This window comes from Oncorhynchus gorbuscha, unplaced genomic scaffold (assembly GCF_021184085.1).
Source record: "Oncorhynchus gorbuscha isolate QuinsamMale2020 ecotype Even-year unplaced genomic scaffold, OgorEven_v1.0 Un_scaffold_1333, whole genome shotgun sequence".
In the NCBI taxonomy this organism is placed as follows: domain Eukaryota; kingdom Metazoa; phylum Chordata; class Actinopteri; order Salmoniformes; family Salmonidae; genus Oncorhynchus; species Oncorhynchus gorbuscha.
Genome location: NW_025746140.1, coordinates 125,405 through 144,506, shown reverse-complemented (window position 1 = coordinate 144,506; position 19,102 = coordinate 125,405). Strand labels below are relative to the sequence as shown.

Sequence of the window (19,102 nt, the reverse complement as noted above, 5' to 3'; positions counted from 1 at the left end):
TAGTTACAGTGTGAATGACTAGGTAGTTACAGTGAATGACTAGGTAGTTACAGTGTGAATGACTAGGTAGTTACAGTATGAATGACTAGGTAGTTACAGTGTGAATGACTAGGTAGTTAGTTGACTAGGTAGTTACAGTGACTAGGTAGTTACAGTGAATGACTAGGTAGTTACAGTATGAATGACTAGGTAGTTACAGTGTGAATGACAGTATGAAGACTAGGTAGTGAATGACTAGGTAGTTACAGTATGAATGACTAGGTAGTTACAGTGTGAATGACTAGTAGTTAGTTACTAGGTAGTTACAGTGAATGAATGACTAGGTAGTTACAGTACAGTGAATGACTAGGTAGTTACAGTATGAATTGAATGACTAGGTAGTTACAGTATGAATGACTAGGTAGTTACAGTATGAATGACTAGGTAGTTACAGTATGAATGACTAGGTAGTTACAGTGTGAATGACTAGGTAGTTACAGTTACTAGGTAGTTACAGTGTGAATGACTAGGTAGTTACAGTGAATGACTAGGTAGTTACAGTATGAATGACTAGGTAGTTACAGTGTGAATGACTAGGTAGTTACAGTATGAATGACTAGTATGAATGACTAGGTAGTGAATGACTAGGTAGTTACAGTATGAATGACTAGGTAGTTACAGTATGAATGACTAGGTAGTTACAGTATGAATGACTAGGTAGTTACAGTATGAATGACTAGGTAGTAGTTGACTAGGTAGTTACAGTGAATGACTAGGTAGTTACAGTATGAATGAATGACTAGGTAGTTAGTATGAATGACTAGGTAGTTACATGAATGACTAGGTAGTTACAGTATGAATGACTAGGTAGTTACAGTGTGAATGACTAGGTAGTTACAGTGAATGACTAGGTAGTTACAGTGTGATGACTATGACTAGGTAGTTACAGTATGAATGACTAGGTAGTTACAGTATGAATGACTAGGTAGTTACAGTATGAACTAGGTAGTTACAGTGTGAATGACTAGGTAGTTACAGTGTGAATGACTAGGTAGTTACAGTATGAATGACTAGGTAGTTACAGTGAATGACTAGGTAGTTACAGTATGAATATGAATGACTAGTAGTTAGTGAATGACAGTGAATGACTAGGTAGTTACAGTGTGAATGAAGGTAGTTACAGTAGAATGACTAGGTAGTTACAGTGAATGACTAGGTAGTTACAGTATGAATGACTAGGTAGTTACAGTGTGAATGACTAGGTAGTTACAGTATGAATGACTAGGTAGTTACAGTATGAATGACTAGGTAGTTACAGTGTGAATGACTAGGTAGTTACAGTATGAATGACTAGGTAGTTACAGTGTGAATGACTAGGTAGTTACAGTATGAATGACTAGGGTGAATGACTAGGTAGTTAGTGAATGACTAGGTAGTTACAGTATGAATGACTAGGTAGTTACAGTGAATGACTAGGTAGTTACAGTGAATGACTAGGTAGTTACAGTGTGAATGACTAGGTAGTTACAGTATGAATGACTAGGTAGTTACAGTGAATGACTAGGTAGTTACAGTATGAATGACTAGGTAGGTGAATGACTAGGTAGTTACAGTATGAATGACTAGGTAGTTACAGTATGAATGACTAGGTAGTTACAGTATATGGAATGACTAGGTAGTTACAGTATGAATGACTAGGTAGTTACAGTATGAATGACTAGGTAGTTACAGTATGAATGACTAGGTAGTTACAGTAGAATGACTAGGTAGTTACTGAATGACTAGGTAGTATGAATGACTAGGTAGTTACAGTATGAATGACTAGGTAGTTACAGTGTGAATGACTAGGTAGTTACAGTGTGAATGACTAGGTAGTTACAGTATGAATGACTAGGTAGTTACAGTATGAATGACTAGGTAGTTACAGTGTGAATGACTAGGTAGTTACAGTATGAATGACTAGGTAGTTACAGAATGACTAGGTAGAATGACTAGGTAGTTACAGTATGAATGACTAGGTAGTTACAGTATGAATGACTAGGTAGTTACAGTGTGAATGACTAGGTAGTTACAGTATGAATGACTAGGTAGTTACAGTATGAATGACTAGGTAGTTACAGTGTGAATGACTAGGTAGTTACAGTATGAATGACTAGGTAGTTACAGTATGAATGACTAGGTAGTTACAGTATGAATGACTAGGTAGTTACAGTATGAATGACTAGGTAGTTACAGTGTGAATGACTAGGTGACTAGGTAGTAGTTACAGTGTGAATGACTAGGTAGTTACAGTATGAATGACTAGGTAGTTACAGTATGAATGACTAGGTAGTTACAGTATGAATGACTAGGTAGTTACAGTATGAATGACTAGGTAGTTACAGTGAATGACTAGGTAGTTACAGTGTGAATGACTAGGTAGTTACAGTATGAATGACTAGGTAGTTACAGTATGAATGACTAGGTAGTTACAGTATGAATGACTAGGTAGTTACAGTGTGAATGACTAGGTAGTTAGTGTGAATGACTAGGTAGTTACAGTATGAATGACTAGGTAGTTACAGTATGAATGACTAGGTAGTTACAGTATGAATGACTAGGTAGTTACAGTATGAATGACTAGGTAGTTACAGTATGAATGACTAGGTAGTTACAGTATGAATGACTAGGTAGTTACAGTATGAATGACTAGGTAGTTACAGTGTGAATGACTAGGTAGTTACAGTATGAATGACTAGGTAGTTACAGTATGAATGACTAGGTAGTTACAGTATGAATGACTAGGTAGTTACAGTATGAATGACTAGGTAGTTTACAGTATGAATGACTAGGTAGTTACAGTATGAATGACTAGGTAGTTAATGACTAGGTAGTTACTGAATGACTAGGTAGTTACAGTGTGAATGACTAGGTAGTTACAGTATGAATGACTAGGTAGTTACAGTGAATGACTGAATGACTAGGTAGTTACAGTATGAATGACTAGTTACAGTGTGAATGGTAGTTACAGTTGAATGACTAGGTAGTTGTGAATGACTAGGAATGACTAGTTACAGTATGAATGACTAGGTAGTTACAGTATGAATGACTAGGTAGTTACAGTATGAATGACTAGGTAGTTACAGTATGAATGACTAGGTAGTTACAGTGAATGACTAGGTAGTTACAGTATGAATGACTAGGTAGTTACAGTATGAATGACTAGGTAGTTACAGTGTGAATGACTAGGTAGTTACAGTATGAATGACTAGGTAGTTACAGTGAATGACTAGGTAGTTACAGTATGAATGACTAGGTAGTTAGTGAATGACTAGGTAGTTATGAATGACTAGGTAGTTACAGTATGAATGACTAGGTAGTTACAGTATGAATGACTAGGTAGTTACAGTATGAATGACTAGGTAGTTACAGTATGAATGACTAGGTAGTTACAGTATGAATTACAAAGACATGGTAATTGCAATGAAACTATTGAATATGAATAAAAATCCAGTATCTGGATTAGAAGCTACATTTGTATATTTATGTAACCAGAATAAAAGCATCAGGTTGCTTCAAAGTCTCAACACTTGAGTTGTTTTAAATACGTACTGATATGATGCATGCTGGGTGACGTGAGCACAAATGTTTGTATTCAGAAAGAAACAAATGTCCTACATTTGTAAACATTTTATACTACAAAACTATTTGTTTATTGAAAAACATTACACATAAGAACAAAAACAGGGAAGACTGAAGAGAGAATGTAGTGAGAATGTAGTGACTGAAGTCCAAATGAACATATTGTAAAAATATAAAATAAACATGAATTGATGCGTAAAACGCCTACTATAATTAGGTGCTCTGTTCAATCATACCATCTGCATAGCGGTTGTTTTGGCGGTGTCGGAGGTGGAAATGTTTTAGAGCTGTCAAATCCACAAACTGCTCCCAGCATAACACCTGAAGCGGACCTCGCCATTGGCTGCATGCAGTCTTGTTTACAAGTTTGAACAGTGGAATGTGAGATGTCATCTACACTTCGATTAGCGGGTGTCAGCTAACTGCGGTTAACACTCAATCTGATTGAATCCAGGCCTTAGTATCATGACATAAATATGTTACCAACATGATTGAAGATGACAAGGTTCTCATTATGACTAAAGAAAACAGAACGAGGCTAAACTTTGGACTATTTTCGGGGATGCTCTTGTAACAGAGGCAGCACGTTGTGTAACCGGTAAGTTAGAACATGTACTGCATGTAGGTGCTTTTGGTCTTTCAGTGACCACCAGACAACACTGAATCAGCTCTCAGTAACATAATCATCACCTTCAGTCATCTGCTACAGCGCTCAGCCTTTCAACTACTGGGATTTGTATTGACAGTAAAAAAGAAGAAGCTCATTTGTATTAATACTGTATAGTTGAACCACTTCAGTAGTAGACCTACATTCAAGGCCAGTGAATATAATACAATAATATACTGTAAATATGGCCTCCAACTCCATGTCAATCACTTACATATGCTTTTCATTTTTGACCCATGAATGTATGGTTAACACGTAGTAGCTAGATATTAGATGGCCATATTTATCTTAAGACACTTGACAATCTATTGCTGATCAATTAAATCTTTGCGACATTTGAATCGATGCTTGTGGGTACATTTTATAAAAAGCTATTCTTGCAACAATTGAACTCTTAACAATTCATAACATATTTCTAGCAGTTCAGAATGTAACATGTATTGCTTATCCATTGACTGCCTTTGGTAGTTAAGACAAGGATTTAAAGTGTGAAAATCAGATAGCAGGCCAACGACCATTATGCAACATACACCACAGATAAAGCTTGTGTGTGACAAAAAAATTGAATTCAAACAAAGCCTAAATATAGGCGAACTACACATTTTCATTAAACCCATAAGGCTATCATATAAACATTCAAATGTTACACTCTGCAAGTGTTTTTATGCCTGCACCCAATCCATGAACCATGTGCTTGAGCAAGCGAAGGCGTACAACACACTTGCATGGTGTCATGACCCCGGTTGGGGTCAATTCCATTTCAAATCATCCTGAATTGACTGAGTTTAAGTGGAATTGGGTCCAACACCGGTCCTGACGTGTTCCTCTGTAGTACTGCACCATAAACAGGTAGTCATGTCCCTGTGTTCTGCTGCAGCTCGTTGAGGGGAGGAGAGTCTCTGCTAAGGCAGTCTGACTCAGTCTCTCCACTATCAGTCTGAGGCTGGGCCACTGGCTGGGATCTTCTCAACACCAGCTTGTACAGCCCGGCCATGAGGAAGATCACTGCGATCACAGCGAAGTAGCTGGCGTATATGAGAAACTGTGAGACGAAGAGAGAGAAAATATTTATCAAGCTACATCAGTGTGGTAACAGTGATACGACTCTCTAAAAGCAAAACATATTTCACATCCAAACATCGTGGATAGTATTGTCTTTAGATAAGTTACCTGTGGGAAAATGTCCAGGCCCAGCCCAACAGAGTCCACTACCACAACAGTAAGCAGAGTCTGAAGCAGCAGGGCAATGAAAGTGTTCACTCCAAACACTAAGGCATATCGCTGCATACTCAGGTTGGCAGCAATCTGAAACCTGGTGGAGCACAAAATATTATGTTTTAAATTGTATAGACTAAAGACAAAAAGTGGAGTTTGAATACACAGTAGAAAGATTAAATTGAATACACAGTTAAGATGTCATAGGTAGACCGCTAGCTACAGTAGAAGCCTACAGCAATGATACAATTGAGTCAAAACATTACTAACAAACTTTAAATCCCTGGGCATCATATGGTTTTCAGGGGATGTCTGTCCTAATCACATAGCGATGGTTATATAATGTACTGTAGGTCAGGATGTCTGTCTGTCCTAATCACGTAGCGGTGGTTATATCATGTACTGTAGGTCAGGATGTCTGTCTGTCCTAATCACGTAGCGATGGTTATATAATGTACTGTAGGTCAGGATGTCTGTCTGTCCTAAACACGTAGCGGTGGTTATATCGTGTACTGTAGGTCAGGATGTCTGTCTGTCCTAATCACGTAGCGGTGGTTATATCATGTACTGTAGGTCAGGATGTCTGTCTGTCCTAATCACGTAGCAATGGTTATATCATGTACTGTAGGTCAGGATGTCTGTCCTAATCACGTAGCGGTGGTTATATCATGTACTGTAGGTCAGGATGTCTGTCTGTCCTACTCACGTAGCGATCATGTACTGTAGGTCAGGATGTCTGTCCTAATCACGTAGCGATGGTTATATCATGTACTGTAGGTCAGGATGTCTGTCTGTCCTACTCACATAGCGATCATGTACTGTAGGTCAGGATGTCTGTCCTAATCACGTAGCGATGGTTATATCATGTACTGTAGGTCAGGGTGTCTGTCCTAATCACGTAGCGGTGGTTATATAATGTACTGTAGGTCAGGATGTCTGTCCTAATCACGTAGCGATGGTTATATCATGTACTGTAGGTCAGGATGTCTGTCCTACTCACGTCAGGATGTCTGATCATGAACTGTAGGTCAGGATGTCTGTCTGTCCTACTCACGTAGCGGTGGTTATATCATGTACTGTAAGTCAGGATGTCTGTCCTACTCACGTAGCGATGGTTATATCATGTACTGTAGGTCAGGATGTCTGTCTGTCCTACTCACGTAGCGGTGGTTATATCATGTACTGTAGGTCAGGATGTCTGTCTGTCCTACTCACGTAGCGGTGGTTATATCATGTACTGTAAGTCAGGATGTCTGTCCTAATCACGTAGCGATGGTTATATCATGTACTGTAGGTCAGGATGTCTGTCTGTCCTACTCACGTAGCGATGGTTATCAGCAGCATATAGGTGGCTCTGAAGACCACATAGGAGGTGTAGCACACCCAGATGTTCCTGATGGTGTCCATGAGGTACACAGCCACAGCCATGACCACTGAGAAGATGCAGAGAGCCAGCTCTCCCCAGACTGCCCAGGAGACCTTGATGGAGCCCACCCCGAAGGCTGCTAACGCACCTAAGCATAAACACCAGGGGCGTGATCAGTCAGCAGACAAACAGAACATGCATTGAAATTAAAATGTGCATTCTTATTTGATTAGATTCTGCTTCCAGGCTGACTTGGAAGTATGGTAACGCAAGACTATTCTTTAATCAGTTCACGTAGTATCTTCTCAGGTTCTAATTAATCTGAAACGATACTTCATCATCCTACTTTACCTAACAAGGTGGAGACTGTCTCCACGTATCCATTGTAGATCTCAAACTCCTGGGAGGGCAGGACTTTCTCCCACAGGGCCTGAACATAGTTGACCAACTGGAAGTAGCCACACGTAGAGAGGGCCCACCACACCGACCAAGCCAGGAGGGCAGGGCATGAGTAGCACTGCAGGAAGTCTTCCCATAGGATCCTTAACACGTCCACTAAGCCACTGCTAGCTCCACCCCCATCACTGGCCGTCACGACCTGAGTGAAGAAAATTGTACACAGAGTTGAGTAAGAATCAACGGACTCCAACTGCTTCCTGAAAGTGAGTGATGAAGCAAGGTTTTAGTTCAAAGTCTTTTTTGTAAATGCTCTAGTATTGACACCATTGAATGTTGCAATCTAGTGTCTTTCAATTTGGGACAGCAGAGTTGCATGACATCAATTAATAAACAACAATTAATGGTTTTAACTCAGAGCTGCAACATGGTTCAACAACAACATTACTCAGTCCTTCAAAGAGGCCATAGTGACCTGTCTTACCAATAACAATAAAAACATCACACACAAAAAAAAAGAGGCTCACCATGGTGACCTCATCAATCTTCAGAGGTACTTTGCTCTCAGGATCCTCTGCTTCATCCATGGGAACCCTGCTGTTCTGATGCACCAGCTTCTCCCCCTCTGTCCCCTGGCGCTTATGGAAGAACAAACTCCTACTGGGCATGGGCAAAAACCAGGGCGCCACGAAGGCCAAGATGGCCGACACCAATGTGATAATACAGAGGTAGAGCAGCCGGATCTGAGCCACAGACACTAGCAGCTGCCCAGCCAGCGAGCCAGCAGCGGAGCCCAGTAACGTAATACTACGACAGTAACCAGTGACTCTCTGGTACTGGGCCGGCTCCACCACACTGTAGATGTAAGAGTAGTAGGCTATGTCTGTGGCAGTGGCGAGGCCAAAGAACAACTCCAGAAGCTGCATGGCCAGCACGCCCTGGGCCTTCACTAGCATTAAGTAGGTCACTACCAAGCTCACCGCCTGCAGGATCAGCACAGGCTTGTAACACAGGTAGTCCGTGGCCAGGAAAACTGGGAAGAGTAGCACGAGGTAGGAATAGGTCCATATTGGGTAGATTTCATTTACAAGCTGTGGACAGAGGATATGTAGACAAAGTCAGCCATGTTATTGTAATTCACTACTAGGGGCAAAAAAATATAAATGCTTCTAATTGACAAAAATGTGATGTAAGGCTAATATTCAAGGTTGCTGCCTGTTTAGCTCTTACAAAGCAATAAGTAACCTCCATATTAGTTAACTAGGCTACATCTTTTCATTGGTGCCACAAGGGAAAAGCAATTATTTTCGGATTTTAGATTATTATTTTTTTCCTCCAAAGGATTTGAGACCACATGAGCTAGTGGTCCTATTAAGAAAATATTTCAAGGATTGTAGTCAAACTGGATTAGCACGAGGACACAGAAACAATGTTAGTAAAATAAAGTTACAGAAGAGCCAACGGTTCTCTTTGGTTGTAACGTTATATTGGTGATAAAGAAATGTAAAAAAAATACCATTAGCATGGTGATTGCATTAACGTTACAAATATTCACATGTAAACAATACGTTATTTTGTAGAGTTAGCTGGCGAAATGTAGTTGCTTTTTGCACAACGAACAAGAAGCTAATGCTTGTCCTTCCACTTACCTCTGTTTCAGTAAGGTTTTTATCAGGTCCCATCAAAAACGCAGTTAAGAAAGGCTCAGAAGGTCGGAGATTAGAGAAGAATCCATAAACACAAAGTAAGATCGTGGGATATAGTTGAGACATGTCAACCCAAAAAAAGCACACCATAACATGACCTCCACGCACCACTGTCGCTAGATTTGATCTGACAGCAATATGGAAAACCAAGTGAAAATATTGTGCGTCGCAGTAAAATGACGACAGAACCTTCGGCCAATTAAATGAGAGCCAAGAGAGGGTTCGTCTAAGGCAACAAAATAAAAGTGTATTTAAAAAACAAAATGAGGCACACACGCTGGTATAACTTACCAGAGTTATAACATTTTCTTAAATCAGATTCTGGCCATTATTATTGATGTTTATATTGATGTGTATGCAGGGCTCATCTGTAAAAGAGACCTTGGTTTCAGAATGACTCACTGTCAAAAAAGGTTCAATAAAATAGGAATTTAGTCTGGCTACAAACTCATGACATAACTATTCATAGACCAGGCATACATTTTAATTTAGCTATCAATTTGCTGAGAAAAGAATATCATTTCAGATGCCATGTGCTTTATAATGTGGTAGGCAGTTTATAACAGCATAATGTATACAATCCATCATAATGAGATTGGGGATTTTTATTGCTATAAATGTACATTACTTTAACATGTTCAGTGTGTTACGACTGAGCTGTTACACAAGGAGTCTATAGGATCAACAGATAAAGGGCCACAACACCTGTCCAGCTGATTCTCAGGAAAAGATCAAGTACTCTGGAGTCAGTTACTCAGACATTGTACAGTCAATATTTCAGCATTAATGAGTGAGTTATACATACTGTTAAGAGAAGAGTACTATAGTTAACAATGAATGCACTGTGCAGAACTGACATCTTTCTATATTAGAGAAGACTCAGTCAAACTCCTGATATACCGCGGCTTTGAATAATCTGGTGACACAGGTAGCCTTGCGCGTCATCACACAAAATGGTATCGCTCACATATTCATATGACACAATCATGACGTCATCTCTACAGGACAAGAAAGTGGAACGAGGAACAGGGTCAAAAAAAAGAGAAGAGCTGGGCAAAGAAAACCCCCAAAAAGGACACCGACCCCACTTACAGGAACCAACAATGGTCCTGGGCCCAAAAGACCATGTACACTTTACCATTAAGACAAACTGGCATTGGTCTGAAACAGTAAAGAGGTCCAAACATTAGTCCAGCACAGTGCATCACACTGAAAAAGCTATAATGTGGACAAAACATTTGTTAGATTTCTTTCAACAACATTTAATTGGTAAGCATTTAAGAGGACATTAGTGGCACCATTACTATGGTTAAAAAAAGAAGGTGTGGTTATAAAAACAAAATGGAGAAAACTTGAAAGCCTGTCTGTTAGTGAATTAATGTAAAATAAATATAGTTATCTTTGAATGGTTGTTAATGGCAGAGCTGGGCATTTGCCAAGTACAGAGTGAGAATCTTCCAGACAAAAACACTGCGAGATCGGTCACCACATAAAGCCATTACATCATTGGGATTACAGCATTACCAACATCTGTACACACCCATCAACCCCTCAGCGATTGAACCTATTCCCACGCAAAGAGGGTCAGAGTACCCAGAATATTCCAAGAGTCATTCCCAGAGATAACGTTCCATACCCCACTAACGCTGCCAGCCAGAAGACAGATTCCTCCTACACTCAAAGATGTTTGCAAGAGTAGCCTACACCTCTGTAGGATGGAGCTTCATGTTGAAGTGCCTTGTGTAGTCGTATTCTATCGTGGGGATGACGGCCTGGACAAACTTCAAGAAAATCAACAGATACCTGAAACATGAAGTTAAGGAATAATGTGTAGGCAAGAATGGAAGAGAAACAGTATTATCAAGATCACTTCTATTTACAGCTCATCTTAGCTTGGGTTACAGTGAATTATACCATGGCATTTTTGAATACTCCCTTCACTAAAGCACAGTATATCAGCATGTTAGAATTCAACTATAGCCATTGAATTCTACCGTGTTTGAGCTGCGTTTGAAAGCAAAAGTCAAACTGAGAACATTGAATTTGATTTTTCATAACAGCAAGCTACGACTGACGGTTTGTTTGGTTACCAAGGCAACTACTGTAATATATAATAATAATATAGTAAACTTGCTAGCTACTTCAGTGGATGTTGAAAACATTTCAAGCAGCACATTTGTTAAATTATAGCCACGGTATGAAAGGAATAATCAACAGGTTCCCTGGATATTAACGCAACTCTGTGGAAAGTAAGTAGTTCATTATTTTCCATAGATCACATGGCCCCTCTTCCATAATGATACATACACTTAAATCACCAAGCTGCATTAAAAACATCTGACTTCAGCTGAGCCGACAATTCACTTAAAGGATGCATATGAACTCCAAGCTCTCCTCCCCCTTCCGCCACCGTCTCGATGATCCTTTTCATCACTTCAGCATGTCTGGAAAACAGGAAGCGGCAACATTAGTGCACAGGACCATAAGCGCTCCCTCGATGAGTATTACAGTCGGATCAGGGCCCGTACTCAAAGTTTTTCAGAATAGGAGTTCTGATGTGGGATCAGTTTTAGATTATAATCAATAGAAAGGGGGACCTGATCCTAGATCAGCACTCCTACGACTTTGAGTCAATGAAAGCATGTTCATGATCTCTTGCTTTTACCTGCAGGGATGCACGGAGCACATGGCTGGGGGTGGTAGGTGGGGGTGATTTTCGATGGTGACGGTTTTCTTCACATGATCCTGGCTGATGTCCTCATACATCTGATCCACTGTCAGGGGCTGTCTGTCCTGTAGGGGTGAGAGGGGAAATGGTCAACAGAACGTAGAACCCAGGATCTCAGTTTCCCAAGTAAGTCAAAGACATCATTCATCCTCAGCTGTAAGAACACATCTTGGGATTTACATCCTCAGTAATATTCACAATGCAATCCAAAAGGACACAGCAGTATCTAAATGCCAACATGTTTTGTTACTGTGCACATGGGATGCACTTTGTCTACCCAAGAAACCCAGTTACACTAAGCTGACTCTGTACTGCTGAGAGCTAGTTTACAAATCAAACACATTTTAATGTCACATGCGCAGAATACAACAGGTGTACCTTAGTGAATGCTTACTTACAAGCCTTTAACCAACAATGCAGTTAAGAAAAATATGTGTTAAAGTATTTACTAAAATAAACTGAAGTAAAAAATCAAATAAATAATTAAGGAGCAACAATAAAATAGTAGCAAGGCTATATACAGGGGGTACCGGTACAGAGTCAATGTGGAGGCTATATACAGGGGGTACCGGTACAGAGTCAATGTGGAGGCTATATACAGGGGGTACCGGTACAGAGTCAATGTGGAGGCTATATACAGGGGGTACCGGTACAGAGTCAATGTGGAGGCTATATACAGGGGGTACCGATACAGAGTCAATGTGGAGGCTATATACAGGGGGTACCGGGTCAATGTGGAGGCTATATACAGGGGGTACCGGGTCAATGTGGAGGCTATATACAGGGGGTACCGGGTCAATGTGGAGGCTATATACAGGGGGTACCGGTACAATGTGGAGGTCAATGTACCGGGAGGCTATATACAGGGGGTACCGGTACAGAGTCAATGTGGAGGCTATATACAGGGGGTACCGGGTCAATGTGGAGGCTATATACAGGGGGTACCGGGTCAATGTGGAGGCTATATACAGGGGGTACAGAGTCAATGTGGAGGCTATATACAGGGGGTACCGGTACAGAGTCAATGTGGAGGCTATATACAGGGGGTACCGGTACAGAGTCAATGTGGAGGCTATATACAGGGGGTACCGGTACAGAGTCAATGTGGAGGCTATATACAGGGGTACCGGTACAGAGTCAATGTGGAGGCTATATACAGGGGGTACCGGTACAGAGTCAATGTGGAGGCTATATACAGGGGGTACCGGTACAGAGTCAATGTGGAGGCTATATACAGGGGGTACCGGTACAGAGTCAATGTGGAGGCTATATACAGGGGGTACCGGTACAGAGTCAATGTGGAGGCTATATACAGGGGTACCGGTACAGAGTCAATGTGGAGGCTATATACAGGGGGTACCGATACAGAGTCAATGTGGAGGCTATATACAGGGGTACCGATACAGAGTCAATGTGGAGGCTATATACAGGGGGTACCGGTACAGAGTCAATGTGGAGGCTATATACAGGGGGTACCGGTACAGAGTCAATGTGGAGGCTATATACAGGGGGTACCGGTACAGAGTCAATGTGGAGGCTATATACAGGGGGTACCGGTACAGAGTCAATGTGGAGGCTATATACAGGGGGTACCGGTACAGAGTCAATGTACAGTAAGTGTTACCTCATCGTATCCAAATAGCCAGAGTCGAGGAGTCTGATAGTATTTGTCATATGTGATGTAGAGGTCATAGGTTCGAGTCTGCAGGATGTCATCGCTCCCAGCTTCTCCCGTTTTGGATTTAGACAAGTCCACCATTTTACTGGTGTCCAGGGTGGCCTAGAGACATATGGGAAAGAAGAAAAAAATGAAGTGAAAAATGGGGAATAGAGACACTTCCTGGAAACGGAAGCAATGTACAATAAAAGTTACAACAATACTGTGAACTTCTGACCTCATCCGTTTCCAGTAGTCCACTCTCCTCATACTCTGAAAGAACAGAACAAGACAAACTGGACCATTACATTACTTAATTAACTATGAAAGTCATTTAAGAACTAATTCTTATTTACAATGACGTCCTACCAAAAGGCCTCCTGGGGCGGGGTTAAAAATACAACAACAAAAGAATAGGATAAAACACACATCACAACCAGTGAAGTATAACCACAGAACAATGAGATATCAGATATTTCACCGGACGTATAAATGTGAAGCATCCGCTTGGAGTTTCCACTCACTACCAAATATGGTAGTGAAAAGAAGCCCAACGGCCGGGAGTGGGAGAAGACGGAACAAGATGGATTTTGGCCGACATTCTGCTCATTTCTCATCGATTAAACATTTGATCTCAATTAAATTTTCCGTCCCCAAAACTAAAATATGCTACAAACATAATCAAGTAAGTTTTGTATACTTTACCCGTTGCCAAAGTTTTTTTTAAATGGTGTTGTTTAGGAGTGCAAAGGCGAGTTGAGTTATTGCACAAACCCACTTCAAAGTAGGTGTTCCCTAATGGAAATATGCACATGTGTGCTAGAACGCACCAATTAGGATCTCGCTAGCTCGTGCTTGCCTCTGCCCACTATGACTAATTTGTTCCCGTTAGACCATAGCTCTTTGTTTGAATCTTGGTTTAGTTATACAAGTCATTGGAATATTCCTTGAGGAGTAGAGTAGACACCTTCCATATCTGCTGCCTTCATCTTCATCATCATCATCATCATCTCCGTTCCCACAAGCACCAGAGTTCACATTCATGTTCATGTCCTTTCAAAACAAAGGAACACAACTATTTTAAGACGCCCGAAATGCTATTAATCTAAGGTTGTTAATTTGAAACATTCATTCGCAATGCAGATTACTAGGATTCAATAACAAAACGTAAATGGTCCATCATATTTACCTTGTTGTCCAATGAGATTTCTCGTACAGCTTCTGTAACTCCCCCTATACCTAAAATATCAATTTGAAATATAACATTCCTGGACAAACAAAACCAAAAGCTAACTTTATTTATAATGTATTCCTGGTAAAAGACCCAAGGAAATGAACCATTGTCACAGGAAATGTCCAACCTGAGTTGTGGTAGGTGTCGACCCATCCTCCATCTCCGTCATCCTCCTCTATGATGGCTTCCAGTTCATCACAATACTCCATCTGTTTACAGCGCTTGTAGCAGGGAACTGTAGGTACACACACCAAATATACATTACTACAGCAACAATAAGGACAAGTAACAGTTTGTAAAGAAAGCACCAATTTAATAAATGGATCACTAGTCACTTTAACAATGCCACTTAAATAATGTTTACATATCTTATCTCATATGTATAAACTGTATTTTAAACCGTTTATTGCATCTTGTCTATGCCGCTCGGTCAATGCTCATCCGTACATTTATACCTATATATTCTTATTCCATTCCTTTATTTAGATTTGTGTATATTAGGGAGTTGTGGAATTGTTAGATTACTTGTTAGATATTGCTGCACTGTTAGAACTAGAAGCACAAGCATTTCGCTACACTCACAATAACATCTGCTAACCATGTGTTTGTGACCAATAACATTTGATTTGAGTTCACACAGTTCTTACCATTGCGAGTCAATAGGAACTGCTTATCCTTGGGTAAATACGGCTTCACCTTCTCCTCTTCCCCAGACACCCTGGATGGAATAAACATGATGTGACATCTGGGACTACTGTGCTGTCAAAACATCATACTGTAGTTGATGCTATATTTGGAGACAGCATAACATCCATCCAGAATAATTACATGCTCATATCAGATGAATTAGATTGGAGAAATTAAGTGCAATTTAGCTGACTACAATATCATATTAGAGGTGCGATAAAGTCCATTTCAATTCCTGTTAGTTGAACTGGACATCGGAACATGGGCATTTCTTCATAAGAGTGTAATTCAATTTCAGAATTGACTTGGATGGAGCCAACCCATGTCCTGGGGTAGCGTGTACAATATTGAGTATCAATCCTACTCCAATGGACACTCACCATTTCCATGTGGGGCAGTGATGAACAAGGTGATCTCCAGCAGCTACAAACTAATGGAGAGAAAAGAGAGATTTAATAGGAAGTTGTAATAGTTCCGTCAGATGACAATTACTCTGTGGGTTTTGGGGGAAAGGAGCTTTTTGGAATTATGACCTACTTCTCCAAATCTCTTTCAGTTGCACTTATTTGCCCAAATGATGAAAGCCTACATACGTGTGACTTGTTGGGCTTTCTACGTGACTCAGTTACAAATGATGAAAGCCTTCATACGTGTGACTTGTTGGGCTTTCTACGTGACTCAGTTAAATGATACCAAAGACAACTTCCTCACCTCTTCTGGTGTGATAACTCCTGTCTCCTTGAATTTGGATTCCTATCAGACAAAATAATGAAGTAATATTGTTGTTGAGTTGGCAGTTTGGTATATTTAACGTGTGTGACTGCCTGCAAACAATTTCATTACAGAGGTTAGACATTCCATTCTTAATTGCTTAAACACTGACTGTCACATTTCTCAAGTGTGATAACTAAAATCATGCAAAGCTAACGTTAGCTACATTTACAAGACAGTCATCAACGCCATGAACCCTCTAAATATTTCATAAACCGAGATTATACACGGCAATAGGATTGTAAACAGCGAATTGTAGCTACATAATAACTGTTGAGAGCACTTGAGGGAAGACTTCCCGATAAAGCATGCTAGCATGTTAGCATCTTACACATCACTGCTGAGTGATAGCAATCTACAGTAGCTAGCGATACAGCTAATATAGCTTACCTTCAGCACTGGAGTAAAAAACTCGGCTACACCAAGGGCCGTGCCTTTTACGGAATTAATGGCGTTCTGCATGTTAGCTATCAGATCGATCCCCGAAAGATGTGTGCGTCCTCAAATGCCGAAAGACTGTCGGTTTCAGTTGTTTTTTTGTCAGCAACAGATCACATGACTTGTCATTTGAGAATCCCCTTCCGCTGTTAAAGTCTCGAGAGATTTGTCTGGACGGCTCAAAGGTTGCCCGATCATGACTGGCCCAGGCCCCAAGGGAAAGTTAAATACATTTGACTTCTTCAATCTGGAATAAGAGCTTTATTCAGCATACATACAGGTAACTGCCAAAATGAAGGAAACAGCTTCAATGTGCCATGCCATAGATTCTTCAAGTATCTGTTACTCTATTGGAGGGATGTTCCTCCACGAGAAATTCCATAATTTTGTGTTTTGTTGATGGTTTTTAACCCTGATCCAGAATCTCTCATAAGTGTTCAATTGGGTTGAGATCTGATGACTGAGAAACACAACCGTTTAAACCCCCTCTGCTCTTTTGAGCCCTCTATTTCAAAGTCACTTAGATCTCTTCTTCAAGCCATGGTAGAACAATGACGGGCAACTGGGAATTTGTAAACAGGGGAGTGTTGAGTTCTACAGCAGACTCGCACAATTCAATCACTGGTTGAACACTATTTTCTGTCCCCCCAAAAAAATATATTTGTAGATAACTGGCCCTCTTTCTGGGACTCACACACAACAGGACCAAGCCTGGCATGCTCAGGAATGACAGACTATCTTAGCTGGAGGGGTGCTCTCATCTTCCCTATCAACATAGATAGGGCTCAAACTCCTCTTGCTCCACAATGAGATAGGGTGCAGGCCTGTTTGAATATTCATATTTCTCCAAAACAAATAATGAGTCTGCACAGAACTGCCAGGACCTCGGATCAATGGAGACACTCAAGTGTTTTTATCCTGTATATCTCGACATGTTCAAGAAAATAGTCATGCCCTCTAAACCTTCCAGCTGTCTACTGGACCCTATTCCAACTAAACTACAGAAAGAGCTACTTCCTGTGCTTCACCCTCCTATGTTGAACATAATAAATGGCTCCCTATCCTCCTGATGTGAACCAAACTCACTAAAGGTGGAAGTAATAAAGCCTCTCCTGGAAAAGCCAAACATTGACCTGGAAAATGTAAAGAATTATTGACCTATATTGAATCTCCCATTCCTCTCAATTATTTTGGAAAAAAGCTGTTTCTCATCAACTCACTTTCTTCCTGATGACAAATAATGTATACGAAACGCTCCAATCTGGTTTTAGACCCTATCAAAGTACTGAGACCACACTTGTGAAGGTGGTAAATTACATTTTAATGGCGTCAGACCAAGGCTCTGTGTCTGTCCTCGTGTCCCTAGACCTTAGTGCTGCTTTTGATACCATCAATCATCACATTCTTTTGGAGAGATTGGAAACCCAAATTGGTCTACGCAGACAAGTTCATGCCTGGTTTAGATCTTATCTGTCGGAAAGATATCAGTTAGTCTCTGTGGACGGTTTGTCCTCTGACAAATCAATGTTAAGCTTCGGTATTCCTCAAGGTTCAAATTTAGGACCACTATTGTTTTCACTATTCTACCTCTTGGTGATGTCATTTGGAAACACAATGTCAACTGTCACTGCTATGCAGACAACACACAGCTGTACATTTCAATATAACATGGTGAAGCCCCAAAATTGCATACCCTGGAAGCCTGTGTTTCAGACATAAGGAAGACATAAGGAGATGATTAATTATTTTATTATTATTATTTATTTTATTATTATTTTTGATGAATTGTTTTACTTTTAAACTCCGACAAAACAGTGATGCTGGATCTAGGTCCAAAGAAACAAAGAGATCTGCTGTTTGATCTGACAATTAATCTCAGTGGTTGTACAGTCATCTAAAATAAAACGTGAAGGACCTCTGCATTACTCTGGACCCTTATCAACAATATTTTAAAAATGGCATTTTTTTCCATCTTTCTATCATTGCAAAACATTTTGTCAAAAAATCATAAAGAACAGCTAATCCATGCTTTAGTTACTTCATGATTAGACTACTGAAATGCTCTACTCTCCGGCTACCTGGATAAAGAACTAAATAAATATGTCTGCTAGTGCTAAATACGTCTTCTAGAATCTTGACTAGAACCAAAACACTTGATCATATTACTCCAGTGCTGGTCTCTGTTAAAGCTTGGGCTGATTTCAAGGTTTTACTGCTAACCTTCAAAGCATTACCTATCTCTCCGATTTGATCCTGCGGTACAAACCTACATGCACAGTCACAAGACGCAGGCCTCCTAATTGTCCCTAGAATTAGCTCCTATAGAGCTCCTATAGAGCTCCATTTTTATGGGATGGTCTGGCAACCCATGTGAAAGATGCAGACTCGGTCTCAACCTTTAAGTCTTTACTGAAGACTCATATCTTCAGTAGGTCCTGTGATTGAGTGTAGTCTGGCCCAGGAGTGTGAAGGTGAACGGAAAGGCACTGGAGTGAGGAAAGCCCCTTGCTGTCTCTGCCTGGCTGGCTCCCCTCTCTCCACTGGATTCTCTGCCTCTGACCCTATCACTGGGGCTGAGTCTCTGGCTTTGCTAGTCCCTAAGAGGGGTGCATCACATCGTGCCAGGCATTTTTTGGT

At 40.6% G+C, this 19,102-nt stretch overlaps 2 protein-coding genes across 2 annotated transcripts; both read right to left on the bottom strand.

Annotated features, from left to right (window-relative positions):
- Window positions 1–4,831: 4,831 nt before the first annotated feature.
- slc19a2 (solute carrier family 19 member 2) lies at window positions 4,832–9,243 on the bottom strand. The gene is made up of 6 exons (XM_046337233.1): window positions 8,894–9,243; window positions 7,772–8,335; window positions 7,200–7,446; window positions 6,804–6,996; window positions 5,438–5,579; window positions 4,832–5,309 (listed from the first exon to the last, which is right to left on the bottom strand). The coding sequence occupies exons 1-6, from the start codon at window positions 9,038–9,040 to the stop codon at window positions 5,121–5,123; spliced, it is 1,482 nt and encodes a 493-aa protein (XP_046193189.1). The 5' UTR covers window positions 9,041–9,243; the 3' UTR covers window positions 4,832–5,120.
- A 295-nt stretch (window positions 9,244–9,538) lies between these two features.
- LOC124022310 (ubiquitin-like-conjugating enzyme ATG3) lies at window positions 9,539–16,598 on the bottom strand. The gene is given in 13 exon segments (XM_046337234.1): window positions 9,539–10,753; window positions 11,326–11,394; window positions 11,616–11,743; window positions 13,303–13,458; window positions 13,574–13,608; window positions 14,303–14,316; window positions 14,318–14,388; window positions 14,525–14,574; window positions 14,697–14,804; window positions 15,217–15,287; window positions 15,637–15,686; window positions 15,968–16,009; window positions 16,418–16,598. Coding segments are annotated over 13 exon segments (969 nt in total). The 5' UTR covers window positions 16,490–16,598; the 3' UTR covers window positions 9,539–10,650.
- Between the last annotated feature and the right edge of the window lie 2,504 nt (window positions 16,599–19,102).